Source organism: Zootoca vivipara, chromosome 13 (assembly GCF_963506605.1).
Source record: "Zootoca vivipara chromosome 13, rZooViv1.1, whole genome shotgun sequence".
Classification (NCBI taxonomy): Eukaryota; Metazoa; Chordata; class Lepidosauria; order Squamata; family Lacertidae; genus Zootoca; species Zootoca vivipara.
The window spans coordinates 52,757,077-52,778,695 of record NC_083288.1 but is presented as its reverse complement, the minus strand read 5'-3'; the positions used below and the strand labels follow the sequence as shown (position 1 = coordinate 52,778,695).

General features: G+C 55.1%; 1 protein-coding gene across 1 annotated transcript; it reads right to left on the bottom strand.

The window, feature by feature from the left end:
* Positions 1-642: 642 nt before the first annotated feature.
* On the bottom strand, positions 643-19,263 carry NYAP1 (neuronal tyrosine phosphorylated phosphoinositide-3-kinase adaptor 1). The gene is made up of 6 exons (XM_035136367.2): positions 19,073-19,263; positions 7,687-7,979; positions 4,514-5,815; positions 3,715-3,927; positions 2,821-2,930; positions 643-969 (listed from the first exon to the last, which is right to left on the bottom strand). Exons 1-6 carry the CDS (start codon positions 19,261-19,263, stop codon positions 712-714), a joined length of 2,367 nt encoding a protein of 788 aa, XP_034992258.2. The 3' UTR covers positions 643-711.
* Positions 19,264-21,619: the final 2,356 nt, after the last annotated feature.

The window sequence follows — 21,619 nt, the reverse complement described above, 5'->3', positions numbered from 1 at the left end:
CCCTCCCCAACATCCACTCCCAAGTGGCATTTTCAGAGATGGAAGGGGAAAAAACCGTGTGAGCGATTGGAAGTGCGCCTGGCACTTTTAACCACATCATCTTTTGGCAAAAGGAGGAGGCGGCGGCGGCTGTCTTTTCGCCCGACACACACAATCACAGCACGGCTACACCTGCCCCCCCCCCCTGCCCACAACCTCCTAAGAAAGGCGAGTGTTGGTGTCTTAGATGTCAGTCAGTTGGCATAGATGCAGCTGGCTCTGGCGTGGGGGGTGGGGGCAGCTGTTCCAAACAGGCAACCTTTTGCTCGGCTCTGATATGCAGCTGCCTCTGCGGTGTGTCTGTGGCCATTGATGCAGGGATCCCTCGGAGGGAGGCAACAGCAACAGTAGCAGCAGCAGCAGCGGCGGCGGTGGCTGGCTCTCCACCAGGATGGGTGTGTCTTGCCTGGCATTTCCAGCATCCATCCCTATCTCTTTTTCATCCATGATATCGTCAAGGAGAAACCCCCCTCTCCTTCGCCAGAAGTCATAGCTCAGCAGGGAGCTCGCCCCCAGGCAGCCCAGGCAGTCTCTGGTTAGTCCCAGGCCAGAAGGGCCCCCGGGGGCAGGCAGGGCACCATGCTGCCAGCAGTCAGCCCTGCAACGACGACGACGTGTTCAGCTCGGCCAGCACAAGGCACAGGTTCCTTGGGGCTCAGCCCCCACTCACTGTCATATAGCCGTGTCCCACAGCACCGTCTGCTGGCGGCGGCAGGGTGGCGTCCCGGATTTGCGGTTCTCCGTGTTCCTCCGCCAGCTGGGCAGAATGGGCATGCTCTCCTGCTTGCACAGGCTGCGCTCTGGACGGTGCCGTGCTTTGATCTCCTTGCAGACGCACCGCTTGCGCTCAATGACCTCCAGCAGCTTCCCATCCCTCTCGCGGGAGCTCTGGGGGCCCCCCGACACCGGCAGCTGTGCGTGCTGCAAGGCCTGCAAGGGAAAAAGGGGGGTTGGCAGGACATTGTCACTGGAGGTGGGCAGGAGGAGAAAAAGTTTCCCCAGCAAGGCTGTCCTCCTCCCTCTGATGCAGCCTTTGCCAACCTGGGGCCTGCCAGGTGCCTTGAGCTATCCCATTAGCCCCACCCGGCTGTAGTCCCATCAGACCATGAGATTTAGTTCAAAGTGACCTGGGGAGCAGCAGGTTGGCAAAGGCTGCTCTAACACACAAGCAGTTGGATCTGTTGCCCTCCCCAAATATGCTCTGGAGCATGGTGGGGTGGGGGTGGGGGACCTAGAACAGATTAGCGGGGAGGAGAGGAAGTTCCTCTGTGCAGCCGAAAATCTTTGCACTAATGGAAGCACTTCACTCCACATCCCCTCCTGTCTAAAAATAAACCACGACGGCTTCCCTTTGGGGGCATCTGTTTGGCCACCCTGAGAAAAGGATGCTGGACTAGACTGGCGCTCCCCATGGTCTGATCCGGCTGACGCGGGGCTGTTCTAAGAGACGGGATCCCTATTATTATTATTATTATTATTATTATTATTATTATTAGTAGTAGTAGTAGTAGTAGTAGTAGTAGTATACTGCCCTATACCCGCAGGTCTCAGGGTGGTTCACAAGATAAAATCACAATACAAAGTTAAAGGATCTCAGGCAGCAATGCTGGGAGCCTTGGCAAGATAGATTATGAGCCCACCTTGGCATGTCACCTGCCTATGACCTGTTTAAATTTGTGGTGTTGGTGAAGCAGCAGAACAAGGGGGAAACCTCAAAAGCCGAGTGGGATACTTTACATCCTACCTCACCTTTTTTAGCCTATGAATTATTATTATTATTATTATTATTATTATTATTATTATTATTATTACTACTACTATTTTGTTGCGTTCCTCGTGAAAGTGACTCAAAGCAACTTACAGAAACAATACAATCACTCAGACCAATTACAATGAGCACAACCAAGAAAAAAACTTTTTAAAAACCACCCTGACACAGGTAACCGATGGCTCCTTCAAATCCTGCCCCACAAAGAGGCCACAAATACCCCAAACCCTTCCAATTAAGTGCCAAAAGCCCAGGTGGGAAGGACAGGTTTTTTGGCACCTAAATATAGACAAAAATGGCGCCACACAGGACTCCTTGGAGAGAGCATTCCACAAAGAGGGAGCCACTGCTATAAAGGCTGTTCTCTTCTCACCACCCTCTGGACCTCCCTTGGAGGCGGCTCATGTAGAAGAGCCTCGGGTGGCAATGGCTGGGTCAGTGTCTGCTCATGTCACAACAGTTCATGTCTTATGTTACTCCTATGCACACCAAAACAGCGCAAGTAATTTTGCAGCTATTTGTTTCCCCCACAAAATCTGGGAAAGGAGATGCATTTATAAAATTAAGTGCCGTTGCTATTTGTTAATATTCATTTGTTGCTTTCCTCAAGAAAATGACCCAAAGTGTATTACAAGCACAATAATAAACTCTAACCAATCAGCAGAACCCATAAAAACTTTATAAACCTTCACTATACAAATAACGGGCAGATCTTACTGATCCTGATCCTCTAAAGGAGGCCGCAGATACTCTAAATCCTTCAAATTACAGGCCAAAAATCTGAGTTAAAAAGGAAAGGTTTTGGCCAGCCCTTAAAAATGAAGATGGCGCCACCCAGTGTCACCCAGGATCTGATATCCTGCTGCCATGTCCCTGATACAACAGGCTTCCTTTCTGTTTCCGGAGAACCGCAGGTGTGTGCGCACAAACAGAATCCCTCAGTCTAAGCCACTAGGCCCCAATTCTTTCCAACCACTCAACCCCCACCCCACCGGCCTTCACTTCCAACATACCAGGCTGGCTGGGTCCCGAGCGTGGCTGCACGGTCTCTGCGCCTGAATCACGGCATGTCGGACGCCAGAGGTGGATGCCGAGCGGCCCAGAAGGTAGCCCCCTGTGAAATCTGGGGTGTGCGAGGGGAGAGCAGGAAACAGACTATTGAGCAATGGCCCCCCACTAAGCATTCCCTCCCACCCTATAATGGCTAGCCCTGATGTTGCCTGTCTTTCTCTCTAAGAGGAGGCGTGCCAGGAACATGTCTGAAAGGGAGCAACAGCCTTGTACACTGAATAAAGCAAAGATAATGGAGTCCCCCTCTTCCTTCCTTGGGGAATGTTTGTAGCTCAGCGAGAGGGCACCTGCTTTGCATGCAGAAGGTCCCAGGTTCAATCCCCGATGGCCTCTCTAGGTAGGGCTGGGAGAGACTCCCTGCTTGAATCCTGGGCAAGTCCCTCCCAGTCAGTGTAAGACAGTACTGAGTTGGTGGACCAATGGTCACACTGACTCCGTATGAGGCAGCACCCTCTGTTCCCCCTCAACCCCAACAGCAAAGCAGGATTTCAGGGGGAAAGAGGGACCCCTGGGAATAGCCCCCAGCAGAAAAGAGCCTGGCATGATGAACAAGTGAACAAACATCTCTCTCTCTCTCTCTCTCTCTCTCTCTCTCTGTGTGTGTGTTTTCCTCTCTCTCCTCTGCATCCCGCACTTGCTTGCTGCAGTCTGTCCTCATTTGAAGGTCACCTGCTCCTTTCTTTTGCAGCTGCATCGCATACAAGTTCTGCAGCCAAAACGAGGCAGAGAACAAAGAGGGATCCCTCACAACCCCCACCCCGCAAAAGCAAGGCCGGGGAAGGCTGTGCCCTGCAAGCCCCCCACCCCGGCCCCACCCCCGGCAACGGCAGCCTCACCTCCATTACGATGACAGGCAGGGAAGGTCTGGCAGGGAACGGGCAAATTTGTCCTCCCCGCTGGCATCTTGGCAGCCAGGCCCTCTGGCCCCGGGGCGCGGACAGGGATGCCCGACTGCAGGACAACCGGCGGCTGGTGGGCCTTCTCTTCCTTTTCCATTTTCGGTGGAGCACCACCCCCACTGTCCCATCCTTGGGGGGCTTCTGCAGCCTCTGAAAAGTCAGGGAAAGAAGAGCTCAAGGAGGGAAGCAGGGAAGGGCACAAGTAGGTGGGAAAGCCAGACAGGGTAAGCCAGCGTAGGAGGGTAGTAAGCATGGATAATGTGCATCCCCAGGGACCACTGGAGCCTCAGGACTCAGCCTTAGGAAGGCTGGGCAGGGAGGCATGCCGCCGTAACCCCAAACTCTCTGGATCGGCTTCTTGTTAGACGGGAAGCCTTGTTCGTTCTGCAACTGGTTGGAAAAAGGGTCCCCTAGGGAGGAAACCCACCCCCTCCCTCCCAGTGCTGGCAGCTGGGCCCAAAAGGGATGAAAAAACTCTGCCACACTCCCCAATAGAAGGGCAGCCCCTCCAGGCACTTTGGCTGCTCTTCCTCACCACACTCCTCCTCACCGGTTTAGTGCCAGCCTGCGGGTGACCCCAGGCCAAAGGCAGCACCTTCCCCAGGAGAGAAGCTTCATCCACCCTCAGGCAGACCGGTAAACCCTTCGTCCTCGCAACCCCTAGAATACCAGCCAGAACTGTCTCCCTGTCCCCACCTACCCCACCCAAGGGTTGGTGCCTCTGGGCCACACTCACTCTCCGGCTCTTTCCCCTTCTGGCTGGCGTAGCCCATCCTCCTTTGCAGGACCCATCCAAAGGGCTCCTCCTCTCCCAACGGGGGCCGGCCACACTCCTCACTGGACAGGACGTGGGAGCAGGCGATGCTGGTGAATGCCCGGTCCTGCAACTGGATCTTGACCGCCGATGAAGCCTTGGTGCCCACGTTCTTGACGCTCTCATATGCTGGCGGGCGCTTCATGCCCACACACGGCGCAGGGTACGTCCAGACCATGCCCAGGGGTGGAGGGTCGGGCAGCGTGCACGCCCGTTGCACCTGCTTGCAGGATGGCACGGTGGAGGGGCGGGCGCACAGCAGGCCGTGCAGCACCGAGATCTCCTTCTCCGTCTTCTGCTCGGCCGGAGCGGAGTGCGTGGTGACCTTGACCGCCGAGTAGACCATGGTGTAGGAAACAGCCGGCTTCTCTTTCACCGGCAGCATAGATGGGACGGAGGCCGCGGGTAGCACTGGCACGGGGGCCTGCTTGGCCGGTGGGCAGATCATGCTGTGGGAGTTGGGGAGCTCCTTCTCTGATTTGCTCTGCCCTGTGGGCTGCGGAGGGAGCGGTGTGGAGTGGCTGCGGGCACGGCCAGAGGGGCCCAGGGCGGTGCTCTCGCCGCTCCGTGGGTGGTGGTGTTGGTGGTGGTGATGACTGGGGACCTGCGGGGTCATGGGGGCGGAGGGCGCCTCCTTGCTGTGGCAGGGGACTGGCAGCTTAGAGCCATCCTGACCTGTGGGTTTGTACCCCTTCTTCCCCTGGGGGAATGCCAGCAGGGGGGGGCGATGCTGCAGGAGATTGGGGAAGGGCGGAGGGATCTCACAGGGGGACGTCTTGGTGCCTGGCGGTGGCGCTGCTGCCTTGGCGGCCTCCCGTTTCACAGGGCGGTGGCGCGGGGAGGCCGGGGCCCCATTGGGGCGGGACTCCCCCCCACCTTCTTCAGGGAGCGGGTATTTCATCTCCTCATAAATGGCTTCGCTCTCGTCAGAGTCCTCGTCTGCTGTGGGGGGCGCTTGGGATGGGAGGCCGGGTCCCCGGAAAATGTCCCCGACCATCTCGATGTACACAGGCTCGTCCTCCTCGGCGTCAGAGCCCTTTGCCTGGCTGTGGGAGAAGGCGCGGCCGTAGCGCTGCATTGCCCCGGCTGCAACGGGGCCTGGAAGTCGACCTGAATACGTCTCGTCGAACGAGACAGATAAGTGGGTGTTGGGGCTGCGTTTTGGCTTCTGCGGGGGGACCTTGCGCCCTGATTCTCGGCTCTCTGCGCTTGACTTATGGGAAGCTGGTGGAGAAAAGCAACAGCAAAGGAGGAAAAGGGGCATGCATTAAAAGCAAGACAAATGGTGGCCGAATAAGGAGGCAGGGGGCTCCGTTCCAGGACCCACGTGCAATACTCCAGTTGTGTACACACCGTACATTGAAAGCTTCTGCCAGGGAATGGTAGTTTACTCCTCATGGAGCTAACAATTCCCAGCACCCTTAACAAACTACAGCTCCAAGGATTCTCTGGGAGATTCCATGTGCTGCAAAAAGAACAAGGAGGAGAGGTGGCGTCCGGGTGCAAACTGAGCTGGGACTGATGGGCAGCTTCCCAGGCAGCCTTAAGAAATGCAGGTGGGGGGGCGGAGCACCCAGTCCCCCTGATGCTTCTCCCAGGGGCCCACTAGCGCTGGACGATATCAGCTTTTCAACATTGTGGTGTATCGCCAGCGAAACTTTGCTGTTTGCCGATAAACTGCGCTGTTGAAAAAACAAGCTGCATTGGCCTCTGGCCGCAAGGTGCCTGGTGAAACTGCCCCAGCTCTCACCTGGGGAACTGAGGCAGGTTCACCCAGGCGCTCACCGCAGCTTGTTTGCATTTCCCCACCCCAGTTGAGATAGCTCACAACAAAAGACAAGGCCCAAGGCCCAGCTAGTTCAGCATCCTGTTCTCAGAAGCAGGATTTGAGCCTGACAGAGGTGCTCTTTTTTCCCTGCAATTCCCAGCGAGCAGCATTCAGAGGCGTGCAGCCTCCTATGGTGGTGGGAGAACACAGTTATCATTAGAAGAGCCTGCTGGATCAGGCCAATGGCCCATCTAGTCCAGCAGCCTCAATGGAAAACCAGGAAGCAAGATTTGAGCACAAGAGCAACACTCTCCCCTCCTGGCGTTTCGAGCAACTGGTAATCATAAGCATTGCTGCTTCCAGCTGTGAAGGCAGAGCAGAGCCATTGTGGCTAGAAGCCATGGATAGCGCTCTCCTCCTCCATGGATTTGTCCCGTCCTCTGAGCCTAGGGCTTGCTGATCAGAAGGTCGGTGGTTCAAATCCCTGTGACGGGGTGAGCTCCCGTTGCTCAGTCCCAGCTCCTGCCAACCTAGCAGTTCGAAAGCACGTAAAATGCAAGAAGTAGATAAATAGGAACCGCTACAGCAGGAAGGTAAACAGCGTTTCCATGTGCTGCTCTGGTTTGCCAGAAGCGGCTTTGTGATGCTGGCCACATGACCTGGAAGCTATACACCGGCTCCCTCGGCCAATAATGCGAGATGAGCGCGCAACCCCAGAGTCGGTCACGACTGGACCTAATGGTCAGGGGTCCCTTTACCTTTTAAAGCCACCCCAGTTAGTGGCCACCCCTGCCTCCTGTGGCAGAGAGTTCCAAAGTTTACACACTGTGGGGAGGGGAGGGCTTTCTTTTATCTGCACTGAATCTTCCAACATGCATCTTCATTGGGTGTTACGAGAGAGCGAGGAAAACCTTTCTCTGTCCGCTTTCTCCATGCTAGGGATCATTTTATAATCTATCATGTCACCTCTTCCTCCCCTTTTCCTTGCCTCAGAGGAGTCCCTCCGTCCCCTCCATTCGTGTTCCTTTTCTGAACCTTTTCCAATTCTATAATATCCTTCTTGAGGTGAGGCAATGGGGTCCATCGCTTTGTCTTCTGCTTGGGTAACCCCAGCTGCCGTGTTTTCTCCCCCCCCCCCACGCCTCCCCCCACTGTTGACTGGTTTTGTAAGTCCAGCAGGCAGCTTGGGCCCCAGGGGTGGCGAGTCAGTCTGGCCTGCTTGACAACTTCTCCGAGCAACACGGCCCCACCTCCCTAAATGCCACCCTGCCCCCCCCCCGGCACATTCTGGGTCTGCTTCCTAGGGCAGCCCTGTCCTCCTCCTTACTTCCTCTCTTGCTCCCTGCCGGATCCAGGACGGACTTGGCCTCGGCGCTGAGCTTGGTGCTGGGGTGGCGCTTGGGCTTTGCTGGCGGCTTCCGGGACCCTGCGGCTGCATCCCCTGAGCTGTTGTCCACGCTACCCACTGAGTGGCAGGAGAGGGAGCGGGGCGCCATGCTGCTGGCGCAGGGGTGCGGGGCGTGCTCCTGCGAGGCCGGCATGGTCATGAACCCCATCCTGAAGTGGCGGCGGAAAGAGGCCACGTCCCGTACCTTCCCCACGCTGGGCTCCTTGGCCGAACTGTGGAGGGAGAAGCGGAAAGGGGTGAGGACAAAGTTCATGAACGGGTGGTTGGGAGGGAAACACACACACACACAACCTCATCTGCACCAGGGCTTACTTATTTATTTCAAAATTTTATACACCACTTGATTGGTGGGGGGAACTAAAACGGTATTATCGGTAAGAGAAATAGGTAATGGCAATGTAAGGCTTTCAAAAAGTTAAAATATCAGTAGACTAGTAATTCTAGTCTTGAAATAATCCATGTTATTGATGCAAGAAGAGTGAAGAGTGCATTAGAGGTGGATTTATCCTGGACTGTGTCCACACATCATTCTGCTTTATTAGCTGTGATGCTTCTCCCAATGTTACTGCGTTTTTGCCATATGGAGGGGGCAACTCCTGTACCAACAAAACTGAGACAAAAAAAAAAGAATAAACCGGGACGTTTTAGGCATAAATAGTTAATAAGATTCCAACGGGAACTCACGGAGCTTGCATCGGTTGGAAATGAAACCGAATGTCCACCCTGATAGTTTTGCAGGCGCCAAACTGTATTGTTATTCCTAGTTTATTCACGCTTGCCAAATCCGCACCATGATCAACTCCCACCCGGGAACCAATGTCCCCACTGTGGAAGGACGTGTGGGTCCAGAATTAGCCTCCACAATCACTTATGGACTCATTGTTAAAACCGTGTTTATGGAAGACAATCTTACTCGGCTGCGAGTGATTGCCAAAGAAGAATTTTTATGGACAAAAATGCCCCCCAATGTGGGACTTCTGATAATTGTTTATAATGCAAGCATGAGGACAAATCACCACACATCCACAATAAAAGTGATGTGGGGGTGGAGGAAAGAGCTGGTGTCATGTGGCAGTTTTGCATCGAGGAGGGAGATTGTCACAGCTCTGGCTTGAAGCTGCAAGGCTGCCCCCTCCTCAGTTGGCCCCACACCCACCATAAGCTTCTGTTCTTCTGGGGTTTGCCTTAAGCAACACCTTGTGGCACCTGTCTGACCTTAGAAGAACTCCTCCCCTCAGGATGCCTGCAAGGGAAGCCACCTGACTGTTTCTTTGTGAAGGAGATAGCCCAGAATGGCCCTCAATGGAGGAGAATGGTGTGCAGAAACCTGAACATCTCTGTGCGTGAGAGAGAAACAGCTGTTGCTCATGCAGAAGGTCTAGGTTGGGTCCCCAGCATCTCCCAGTGGGGCTGGGAATGTCCGTTGTCTGAAACCAGGAGAGCCGAGCAAGTGAAAGCACACGGGGAGCCTGCTGGATCAGGCCCGTGGCCCATCTAGTCCAGCATCCCGTTCTCACAGTGGCCAGCCAGGTGCCAGAAAGGTCCGGGCTGGCCCAAGACGTTTTGACACCTGAGCCGCAGCACAAAATGGTGTCCTTCTCTCACCAGGGAAGAAGGGGTGAGTGGAGATCTACACGGGGAACAAGGCGGGAATCCAACCAACCTCACCTGACAGTTGAAGTGGGAATAAAAGGCAATCATTGCAGGGGGAAGGGGCCTGCTCTGATTACGTCGGGTGCCTGCAGAGCCCAGGAGACCCCCAGAGCGGGGGCCCTGCTCCCTGCCATTTCCTCCCTAGGGGTGGGAGGAGACCAGCAGCTCCCCCTATTCGCTAAGAGGCTGCTGTAGAGGCAATATTGGGGGCAGGCTACTATGGAGGAGGCCGATGTGGTCTCCGAGGGATGTGCTGCAGTCGGGAGCAGCAGAGGCAATGCCTTCCTAGGAGACCAGATCTGCCGCCCTGTGGATCCTGCTGCCTGAGGCAGTCGCCTCCCCCTGAAGTTTCCAACAACTGGTATCCAGAAGCATTGCTGCCTCCAACTTTGTAGGCCGAGCACAGCCATCGTGGCTAATAGCCATTGATAGCCGTATCCTCCATGAATTTGTCTAATCCTCTTTTAAAGCCATCCAGGTTGGTGGCCCATTCCTGCCTCTTTCTCTGAACAAAAAGGGCCCGAGGGCTGCAGTGTTTCTTCAAAGGGGGGGGGCTGTTCTGTCCCCTTGCCTTGTGGAAACACCTGCTCCCTTTGCCTCCACTGAAGCTCTCCACTCCTCTGACACGCCAGGCTCCAACAGAGGCTCATGCTCACTCCTCTAAAGGGAGCCAAACCCTAGGATGTGCTGTGTGTTGACATTCTCACTGCCGGGAAGCCGTGTGTGTGACCCTACCTTTGCTAGCACAGATGTTTTGGACTCCCGAGGGCTGACGGGAGTTGTAGTTTAAAACACCTGGAGACCTTCAAGTGGGCCAAAGCTGTGTCAGGAACTGAACTTATCATGATTGAAGTTCTCGTACCAGAGAAAACAATGCCCCAAAACACTATGATTCCCTCCCCACATTCTTCCAAAAGGGTGTCCCCAGTGAGAGAACATACCTATTGTGGCCATCACTACATCTTATGAGAGGCAAAAAAAAGGCTTTATATCCACTGTAAAGGTAAAGGGACCCCTGACCATTAGGTTCAGTCGTGACCGACTCTGGGGTTACGCGCTCATCTCGCATTATTGGCCGAGGGAGCTGACGTATAGCTTTCAGGTCATGTGGCCAGCATGACAAAGCTGTTTCTGGCAAACCACTGTATCCATGCATTAATATATACACACCTCTTGTCATTTATACACCCTTATTCACCCCACCCCCCAATATAAAACCCCAAATGCTGCAACCTTTCCACAAAGCGAAGGATATTCTGGAGAGAACCTGAGCACAACACCACCCCTGATTTCTAGCAAATGATACATAGCGCGGAGGGAGAGCATCACGGCTAGCATTTCCCTCCACCAACCCTGCCTCCATGTACCACATTTTTTTAAAAAAGGCATTTCCTCCCCCTCCCCCTGCACAGCAACATACACATCGCACTTGCCGGCAGCAGAGAAATGTGCTGCAGTGTGTCAGCTGCAGCTGGCAAAGAGCCAAGGGCTGGGAGTGGCTTCTCCCGAATGCCCCTTCATCCCCAATGAGCAGCCCCTTCCCGCAGGCCCCTTCCTCCCTCTCTGTCTCTGTCTCTCTGTGTCTTGGCACAGTGGCGGAGAGAAGACAGGAGAGAAGACAGGGCACGTGCCAACAGCAGATGCTGGGCGAGTAAACAAACCCTCAGCTGCTCCCTGGCTTTCGGAGACGGAGAGACGTTGGCTGAGGCCCAGCCAGTCTGGCATCGCCAGATTCCACCCTCCAGTCATCACACCAGATCTGGGTGAGACGGAAGAAGGAGAGAGTGCCTGCCTGCCTGCCTGCAGCAATCTCCACAGCCAAGCGAGAAAGGAGCTGGAGAGAGAGGGAAGAGCTTCTTTCATGCCCATCTGCCTTTGCCCCACCCTACTTCCCGAATGTTGTTGTTTAGTCGTTTAGTCGTGTCCGACTCTTCGTGACCCCATGGACCATAGCACGTCAGGCACTCCTGTCTTGCACTGCCTCCCGCAGTTTGGTCAAACTCATGTTCGTAGCTTCGAGAACACTGTCCAACCATCTTGTCCTCTGACGTCCCCTTCTCCTAGTGCCCTCCATCTTTCCCAACATCAGGGTCTTTTCCAAGGATTCTTCTCTTCTCATGAGGTGGCCAAAGTATTGGAGCCTCAGCTTCACGATCTGTCCTTCCAGGGAGCACTCAGGGCTGATTTCCTTAAGAATGGATAGGTTTGATCTTCTTGCAGTCCATGGGACTCTCAACAGTCTCCTCCAGCACCATAATTCAAAACTTCCCGAATGGTCCCCCCCTTATCTGCTCACTCCACAGACTGCCTTCCTGCATCCTGCCCATCTCCTAAGTTAGCCTTCTTCGCCAATGTGGTGTGCTCCAGATGTTTTGGACCACAACTTCCACCAGCCCCCAGCAGGCACGGTTGGCAAAAGCTGCCCTAAGCCCGTAGCCTAAGACAGCTAGGTCAGCCGCAATGTTTGGCCCAGACGCAGGCCTCTTCCTACATTGTTAGTCCACAGTTATTACAGCGGCTGCACCGGTACCAAAGGAAGACAGGCCAGACTGAGAATGATTCACAGAATACCTTCGACTGGGACCATTTTTGTTTCGGGAAGGAAGCTAGCAAGCCATTGAACTGCATGGAATTGATCTCCAGGGCAGGTTCCCTTAAGAATTCTGTGCAACTGCCAAACTTGCTACCTTAAGCCATTGCTCCAGGAAGCTTAGTCTCTTCTATGCTGACTGGCAGCAGCACTCCAGAGCTTCAGACTGGGACGGGCTCCCGTTGCCCCCTAAACCACTTGGGGCTTTGCCTTTCGAAGATCACTCCCTCCCCTGCACAACCCAAAACCTTCCACCCCCTGCTCATCGCCATTCATCCTCCCAGCTTTTCCTCCTCCACAGCCACCCGCCCATTGACATCACAATTCCACCACAGACATCTTTGCTCCTCGCGATGCAGGAGAGATGCGCCACCCTTCTCCTTCCTCAGCCACCCTCCTCCTGACTTCCTTCTGGCCACACCTCTCCCAGCCTCCCGCTGGCAGACCTTCAGCATCTCCTCTCTCTCTTCCCTGGTTTTATTCGCTGGAGTGAAGGGTCCTGGGTACCAAAAGTATGAGGATGCAGCAGGATGCTGGCGGATGGCCCAGCAGTTTCCATGGAAACTGCGTCTGGGTGACCTGCAGGAGCCAGGCAACATCAGCCGGCTGGTGCCTTTAACCCTTCACTTTCTGTGAACCAGGGGAGGGGGGGAACAATCCCCACCCCAAGCAGGTTTCATTAGCTCTGTTTGGGACAAGGGGGAGTGAGGCAGCTGCAAGGGTAGCTGTGGGTGGGGTCTCCCTCCCAGCCTCTTTGAGAATGCATTTGGAGGCCAGGATGAGCACTCAGAGCCACCTCAACAAACTGAAGAAGAGAAGAGGGCAGATCAAAATGGGAATTCAGGAAGGTCCAAGAAGCTGAAGGGGGCAGAATGGAATGGGACTCAGGGCTTGCTGGCTTGCTTGGTGCACAGGGCAGGACTTGGACGGGGTTAGGCTGAGTCGGATCCAAGACGACAAGAAAAGAGGGTGAGTAAGAGCTCACCCTCTGAAAAAAGTTACCACGACACAAATCCTAGGCAGAGGCAGCTTTATCCATCCCCTCACCCAGGTGTTCAGCAGCTGGCATCTTTGGGCATTTGCCAGAGCTCCAGCAGGACTTGCTGGTGCCAACACCTGCTCCGGACCCTCCTCACCAGGTGGCAGAAAGCTACAAGCTGCTAACCTAATTTCCCACAAAGCACTGGGGCAGCACTTTGTTGGGCGCTCCAAGGCATTCTGGGAAATTCTAAATGGCAGCTGGAGCAGCAGCATCGATGAGTGAGCCTGCTGGAGGGGGACAGATCAGGCACTGGGCCATGGGCCATGCTCAGAACTTCCGAATTACGCAAGCAAGGGAGCAGGATTTTCAGCGAGCCTGTGGGGATACCTTCTTTGTGGGGGCAGACCCAGGACAGCAGAGTGCTTTTCCTTCAGGATTGCCTTCCCTGCGAGAGAAGGGTGGGAAAGATGTCCTCACCGGGGCACCTTCCAACCATGGGATTTTGTGCCGGCTTCCTTTGCTAACAGCAGCCTCCCAAGGATCTCCCCGTCACACTGGTGGCAGAAACCTACCGTGGATGAATGGTGCCACACTTTGCAAAGGACCAGCTGAATGGCATGGGAAATTATACCTGATGCAGAGAAAGTGGATGGGGGAAAGTTTTCCTCCCTTGTGATAGCTGACCCCAATGGGGGTCATCCAGTGAAGCTGCATGTTGGGTATCATGGACTTGCTGGGGAACCTGCAAGGGAAGAAGGCTCAGGGATTGTAGTGGGAGACAATGAGTAGTCAGCAGGAGAAGACTGGAAAGAGAAGATGTCGGAAGCTGAAGAGGCAACAGAGGTTAGTAAGCAGGAAGAGGCTGTGGCAGAGAGAAGTCCAAACTCAGTGGCAGAAGCTGAAGCAGGAGAGGAGCAGGGCCAGGAGACAGGTAAGGCAGGCTGCTGGAGAAGCCAGGGGGTCTCCACCAGAACCAAGAGAGGTATGAAGAGGATGGAGCAAAGAGAGGCAAGATGAAGGAGCCTTAGATTGCTTGGGAAGGAACCAGGGAAGAAGGGGACTTGGAGAGTTCTGGGAAGGCAACTGCCTCATTTGGGGGCAAGACCTACAGTACTGGGAAGAGTTGCTGTGCTCACTGGGCCTGAGCTGTTTTGTTTCTTTCAATAAAGAGTTAACTTCACTGATGCCTTGGGAGTTATTGCTGACCTTCTCCCAACACCCAGCCTGACAGTGATACCGTAGATTCAGGAAGAAGAGGAGGAAGTACTTAGTCAAACTATGGAATTTGCTTCCAGAAGGTGCAGAGGTGGCCACCAACTTTGGACTGTGAAGGGGTTAGACTTTGAACGGAGGCTGTGACTGGCCACTACTAGCTGCCATGATGAGTATCTAGGATGATAGGAAGCTGCCTTATTCTGAGTCAGACCACAAGCCCATCTTGCTAAAAAATTGTCCATGCTGACTAGCGGAGGCTCTCCAGGTTCCAGAATGGGGTGTCTACTGGCCCTACCTGGAGATGCCATTAGGGACAGGACCTGGGACCTTCTGCATGCAGAGCAGCTGCTCTCCCCACTGAGCTACCTCCGGGATCAAAATTAGCATGCCTCTGGATGTGAAATTGCTGGGGAGTAACACCAGGCCTCTGCTCTTGCCTGTGGGGTTCCCAGAAGAGGCAGTTGGTTAAACTGCAGCGGGAAACGGGAGGTTGGACTAGATTAGCCTTTGCTGTGCTTCCACGAAGGCTTTTGTACACTCTCCTCCAGTGGCTACACACATTCTTCTGCCCTGAGCCACTGTGGCTTGCTGAGTTTTGGAAAACACACCACTCTGTAACTTAGAGCCAAAGCTGGTTGAGATGAAATTGCTTGATGTCACGCCCCACCACTCGGGTCCGGGTTTGGGAGGGAGTTTCGTAACGGGGACATCTGAACCCACAGACTCAAGTTGCAAGAAAGGAGATCCCAACCAAAAGTTAGGAAGAACTTCCTGGAGGTAAGAGCCATTCAACCGTGGAACGGACAGCCTCGGAAAATGGTAGGCTCTCCTTCGCTGGAGGTTGTCAAACAGATTATTTTGCTGTGATTCCAGCACTGCAGGGGGTTGGACTAGATGAGCTTTGGTTGGAACTCTACAAATTCTATGATTTTGTGACAGCCACTGAGAAAAGCAGGCACTAGCCTGGCCTAAAGCTGAGAGGTACTGTGGAATACAACCTGAGTTCAGATCCCACCTTGGACATGGGCCCAACCTGTCATTTGCCACCGCACTCCCTCCAAAAAAAAAAAAAAACGTCTCAGGACCTTGCCTGTAAAATGGGACCAGTAGTGGCCCACCTCACAGGGCTGCTGTGGGAGCAAACATGTTCAAGATTGTGCAGTGCTTTGCAACTGGAAGGACTGCATAAATGTTTTCTCTTCAGAATGGCAGAAATGCTGCCTGTCCATAAAAGTCAGCTGCCATGTCAAAACTGTTCTTGTGAATCATCCGTCTGGAGCAGAAATCAAAGCCCCTTCAAGGAACTGCTTTTGCTGATGCTCCCCTGAGTCACACGGTCGCAGGCTGAAGCCAGCAAAGGCTTGATTTGACCCGGAACTCAGTGAGCTTTAGCCCCAGGACCTGTTTTCCAGTGTCTAACAAGTGAAAATTAAAATTCCTTTGTACATATGCAGAGCGCTCTTCCCTCAACCAGCCGCCTCCTCTCACTGTATGCGCAAGGAATTCCAGGCAAGGCAGCCCCTCTTGTGGAAGCTTCCCCTCTTACCCACCAACACACAAGGGGGATAGAGTCAAAGGGCAGATAAAGCCCTTCTTCATGCAGTGCATATTTAAACTATGGAACTTGCTGCCACAGGAGCCAAGGATGGCTACTGACTTGGATGCTGTATCATGTACTCTGCTTCCACAGCTGGAGGCAGCAATGCTCTTGAATACAAGTTGCTGGAATCTGCAGGAGAGGAGAGTTGCTCTTGTGCTCAAATCCTGCTTGTGAGTTTCCCGTAATGGGCACCTGCCTGGCCACTGTAAGAACAGGATGCTGGACTAGGTGGGCAATTGGCCTGATCCAACAGGCTCTCCTCATGCTGCGAGGACAGGCCCCCACTGCCTGGCACTACTTGCTGGGTCCTGCCTGAGCCACTGAGCCTGAGATCTCGCAGACAATCTGCCCCTCCAAATAATAGCCAATCATTAGAGCAGCTTTTCTGCATCAGATGGGGAAGGCAGGCTCTCGTTCACCATCCCACCATTCAGCGAATCCGCTCCCCCCCACCCCAGATTATCTGAGGATAACCTGGGCTTTTTAAACGCCTTTGGAAAACACCAGGGGCTATATATAGAGCACTTAGTCCAGGCAGGGAAACTTCCACCAGGGCACACGGATTAGGGGCAGAGGGGAGAACATCTGCCAGGAGAGAGCGGGGCGTCTCCAAAATAACAATGGTGTGGGGTGTAGGGGAGACAAACCAAGGGGCTTTAAGGCCAGGTGGCTGGTGCTTGAGAAAACCGGTCAAGGGCAGCAAGACGTCACCAGGCGCTGCTGGGTTCCAGGAACAGTAAAGTCATTGCTGGGAATCACTCTCTAAGTGGCCCAAGGGCCGGATGCGGCCCACAAAGACCGTTTTACTGGCCCCCAAGCCGCCCCCGAACGGCGAGTCCCCTGCACGCTGCACTAAACCAGCGCAGTGTGGCACCAGAAATCGCGTCTGTGCACATGCAGATACCGGAAATTGCATCTGTGCATGTCCGGATGCCGGAAATCACTTCTGCACAGGTGCAATTTTTGGTGTCTGGACATGTGCAGAAGCGATTTTTAGCACCATGGACATGCAGAGACGCAATTTCTGGCATCATGCTGCGCCAGTCCGGCCCACTGACGATCTCCGTGGGAGTGATCCGGCCCATGGCCGGTAAACCTTGCCGACCCCTGCTCTAAGCTCTTTCCTCCATATAATCATAGAATTGTAGAGTTGCAAGGGGCACCAAGGGTCATCTAGTCCAACCCCCCCCCACAACGCACGATGAGCAGCTTATTCTTATGTATCTCTTATTAAAAGCATCCAATGCAGGAGAGTCCACCACCTCCGATGGGAGTCTGTTCCTCTGTTGAACGGCTCTTACCACCAGAAAGTTCTTCCTGACATTTGGTCGGAATCTCCTTGCAGTTTGAATCCATTTGTTTGGGTCCTGCCCCTCAGAGCAGCAGGAAACAAGATTGCTCCTTCTTCCAGGGGACAGGACTTTATATATTTGAAGATGGCCATCCTGTCATCTCTTAAGTCTCCTCCTATCCAGGCTTAACGTCCCCAACTCCCTCAAGTTCACCTTCTTGATGGTCCTCCTCCACAGTTTAACCCACAAGGCCCCTGCCTCTTGACGATCTCTTGCCTCTGCTACCCCTCTCCCTGCATCATAGAATCATAGAATCCTAGAGTTGGAAGAGACCACAAGGGCCATCCAGTCCAATCCCCTGCCAAGCAGGAAACACCATCAAAACATTCTTGACATATGCCTGTCAAGCCTCTGCTTAAAGACCTCCAAAGAAGGAGACTCCACCACACTTCTTGGTAGCAAATTCCACTGCCGAACAGCTCTTACTGTCAGGAAGTTCTTCCTAATGCTTAGGTGGAATCTTCTTCCTTGTAGTTTGAATCCATTGCTCCGTGTCCGCTTCTCTGGAGCAGCAGAAAACAATCTTTCTCCCTCCTCCATATGACATCCTTTCATATATTTGAACATGGCTATCATATCGCCCCTTAACCTTCTCTTCTCCAGGCTAAACATACCCAGCTCCCTAAGCCGTCAGCTTTCCTCAACCTGGTGCCCTCCAGATATTTTGGCCTACAACTCTCATCAGCCCCAGCCAGCATGGCCATGTGATGTTGGGGCTGATGGACGTTGTACTCCAAATGCTGGAGGGCACCAGCTTGGGGGAGAGCAAGCTAGTCTGTTTCATTGAGCGAAGAGCATTCTTGAAAAAATGCCTGGGAGCACTGAAGGAAAAAGAAGAATTGGGAATTGGGAAGATGTTCTCACTTTGATTTAACGGTGCTGCCTTCTCCGTTCCCTCATCCATTTAGTTCAGTATAGCCTACACTGGCTGGCAGCCTCTCTCCGGGGTTTGAGACAAGGGCTATTCCCAGCCTAACTTGAAGATGTCATCAGGGATCAAACCTGGGACCTTCTGCATGCCAAGCAGGTGCTCTCCGCCTAAGCGAAGGCCCTTCCCTCTACTCAAGGTTTTGCAGCAATCAAGGACAGCAGATAACTTATTTCTCCCCTCTGCTATACATTTCTGCTATACATCACCATAACAATGTTGGGAATGAAGATAATAAGCAATGTATGATCTCAGGACCTGAGTGGCTGGATCAAACACACCTCAAGAAAAACAGCCAACGCACAAGTAAGCTTTTGCATCAGGTCAAACAAGTCCATTACAAGATCGGAATTGGCATATCAAGAGGCCAGCTGATATGGCCTATTTTCAAATCGGACTTGTAAAAGAGAACCAAAGGGAAAACCACAACATGAAGCAGTGACAACAGAATCAAAACAGGCCTTGCGAGTCATCTGAGAAAAATGGGAATAAAAGCCGTCGTCGCAGCACCGCTTCACAAAAATAGCAGCCTCAAACTTTCAGGTGACTGAAACATTTAAAAGCACAAAAGTTTTTATTGGGTTTATTCTGGGCATGGCTCAGAGCAAGGCATTCTGGGCTTGGGTCTTTTTTGTGTTTTAAATTCTGTTTATTTGGCCTGCAGCCCTCAAAACCTAGCTGTCCACAACATCCTTTAGAGAGCCACTTCAAATCCAAGCTAGTTCCTTGTAGAGCCCAGCCTGCCTGAAATGATCTTCCAACTGTTGTGGAAGATTCTCAGGAGTTGGACTCTGCCAGGCCTCCAGCTGAAGGGAGTTCCAGTGGTGCCATCCCTCCGAGTGTGCCCTTTGCTGTCCAGCACAGGTGGGCGAACTCAAGGGACAACCTTTGTTTGGGCCCCTGCCTAATGCTATACCCCCCATCGCCTTTTCAGCACCTGTGGAGCACGTCAGGGGCCAAGCCAACCCCTCCAGCCCTCGCCTACCTCTTCTTGGGCTCGTCGTCCTTGCTCTGTTTCCACTCCACCTTGCTCTTGCGGTACAGAAGGTTCATTTCGTTGCACAGCTGCTTCCGGGGGTGGCACGTCTGGCTCAGGGCCCCGTAGGCCCAGCGGCCACGATCCTCAATGAACTGCAGAAACACGGAGATCAAAGCTTCCGGGGGGCCTGCATTCATCTTCTGGTGGCTGGCAGGCGGTGGGGAGGGGGTGCCCAGAAAGGGGGGGCTCTGCTGAGGGAGAGAGACTATATTAGGGGGAGGGGGACAGGTAGAAAGGTGTTCCTGCATGTGTGTGTGGATCCACCCGTCTCAAGAGTTGTGGGCAGGGCTCAGGAATGTAGGAAGTTGGCTTACGCAGGTGCATCTAGCTGAGTGTGCCTGCACTGACTGGCAGCAGTGGTTCTCCAGTGTTTCAGATGCAGGGAGTCTTACCATTCAGTAATGCTACAGAGCGCCTTGCTGACCACTAGCCGACCAGCATCTCTTTTTGCTGGGGGGGGCAACCGTCTCCATTTGTGGCCCAGTCCTTATGGAGATCTAAGCCTGTGGGCTTCAGAGGAACTCAAGGCCCAGTGCAGGGGGGGGGGGCGGCCCTGAGAAGAGCCAGACCCAGAGAGTCTCAGCCCCCACAGAGGTGGGCCAGAGCTCGGACTCCTGGGTCCCCTCTCAGGCCCAAGAATTTGCTGATGGGACACTTCTGCCTGCGGTGGGGTGTGAAAGAAAAATCCGTTGGGGGCTCAGCTAGATTGGTGAGAGCAGGCAAGCAAGGGAGACCCCTATCGGGCGGGGTATGCGTCACACCCCACGAATAGCCACCCTCTCACGACTAGCCCCCTCCCCCCAGGCGGTGGCTACGGTAAGTACCTGCTGGGCTGGAGCCGCCGGCGCCCCTTGCGGAGGGGGCTATCTGGGAGGGCAGCCGGGGCAGGCTCGCTGGGGCATGTCCTCCGCCCGCAGCATGGATCAGGCCCCTGCTTCGGCGCCGGGAGGCAGGCTGGGCTCAGCGGGGCGCCCCTCCATGCGGCCTCGGGCCTCGCTTGCCGGCCGCCCGGCCGGGAGGGAAGGCGGGTTGCTGGTCGCGGCTGCTGGGGCCCAAAGAGAGAGGGAGAGAAAGAAGGGCCTTAGAGGAGGCGACGCGGCGGCGGAGGGGGGGGGTATCTCTGGTTCCCAGCTCCCCCCTCCAAACCAGACCTCGCCCATTCCCTTCCACCCCACCCCTCCAGCTCCAATCCTCCGCAGGCCCCTCGCCTCCCGTGCGCCCGACCTGCCTGGGCTAGGAGGACACCTGCGCCCGCCGCATCCCTGCGCGCTTGGCCCAACCCAGCCTCATCCCGTTGCCGCGGCGACGTTGCCGGAGGGAGGGAGAGAGGAAGATGGAGAGGACCACGCCGGGATCGCGGGCGGGGAGGGGGGCGCAGGCAGGCAGGCAGGCAGGCGCGGCTGTTGGGCTGGCTGGCTGGGGTGGGGGCTCTCCCTCTCCTCTGGCCGCCGCTCACCTGGCCTCAGGGCTGCTCCGTCCTCCCCATCGCGGCTCCGGCTGACGCAGCGTCGCGGCGGCGGCGGATCCCTCCGCCCAGCAGCAGCAGCCCGAGAGCAAGCCAGCCAGCCAGCCAGCCGGGGAGCGCGCCCGGCGCGCGGGGTGGGAGGGGGGAAGAGGGAGGGAGAGGGCGGGACCCCCACTTCTCGGAGAGAGAGATCTCAAAGGCGGGCAGAGCTGCGCGAGTGTGGGGAGGTGTGAGCGTGCAGGGGGTCGGGCACAGGCGGCCTCAGCGCCTTCTCGGCCCCAGCAGATTCTGAAGGGGGGAAGGGAAACGGGGCGCGCCCTTTTTGCAGCTTCCAAACGCGCCCCCCCCTCTCCAGCGCGGACGGAGGCCCCGCCTGCCACGCCCGAGCAGGATCCGGCGCGAGGGACACCCGCTGCCTTCCCCGCCCAGCGTGTGCGTCTTCCAAGCGAAGGGCAAGATCAAGGCGCCATCCCTCATCGAGGAAGACCGGGACGACTCGTCCCGCCGCGGCCCAGCCAGGCGTCTCCCTGGAGGAGGGGGCGAGGGGAAGCTGCAGCCTGTATCCAAGTCCTCCCGGGGGACCTGGAAGCCAGAGAGCACCCCAAGAGCCTGGCTGCTGGATCAGGCCGAACCGGGCGGAGGGCGCGCGGGGGGTGGGGGTACCTTGAGGGCAAGGAGGATGAGAAGGGTCGGGCTCCCACCGCGGATCCCGGCTTCTCTTTGCGCCGCGAACCGAAGGGAGAGCCCGCGTCCATCGTGTGCCTGAGGGACGCCGGGAGCAGCTTTAGACTGACTCCAGCCTGCTCAGCCTCATCAGCGCCGGCACGGACTGGCAGCAGCAGCTCTCCAGGGTTTGGGGAGGCGTTCCCAGCTGTATCCAGAGACGCCTTCGGAGACTGGGCATGGGTGCCTCTCCTCCAGAAGCCTGTCTCACTTGCGCGAGTTATCTAGGATCACGGGAAGCTACTTTGTTATACTGAGTCAAAGCAGGGGGTCCATCTACTTTAGTATTGCCTACACTGACTGGC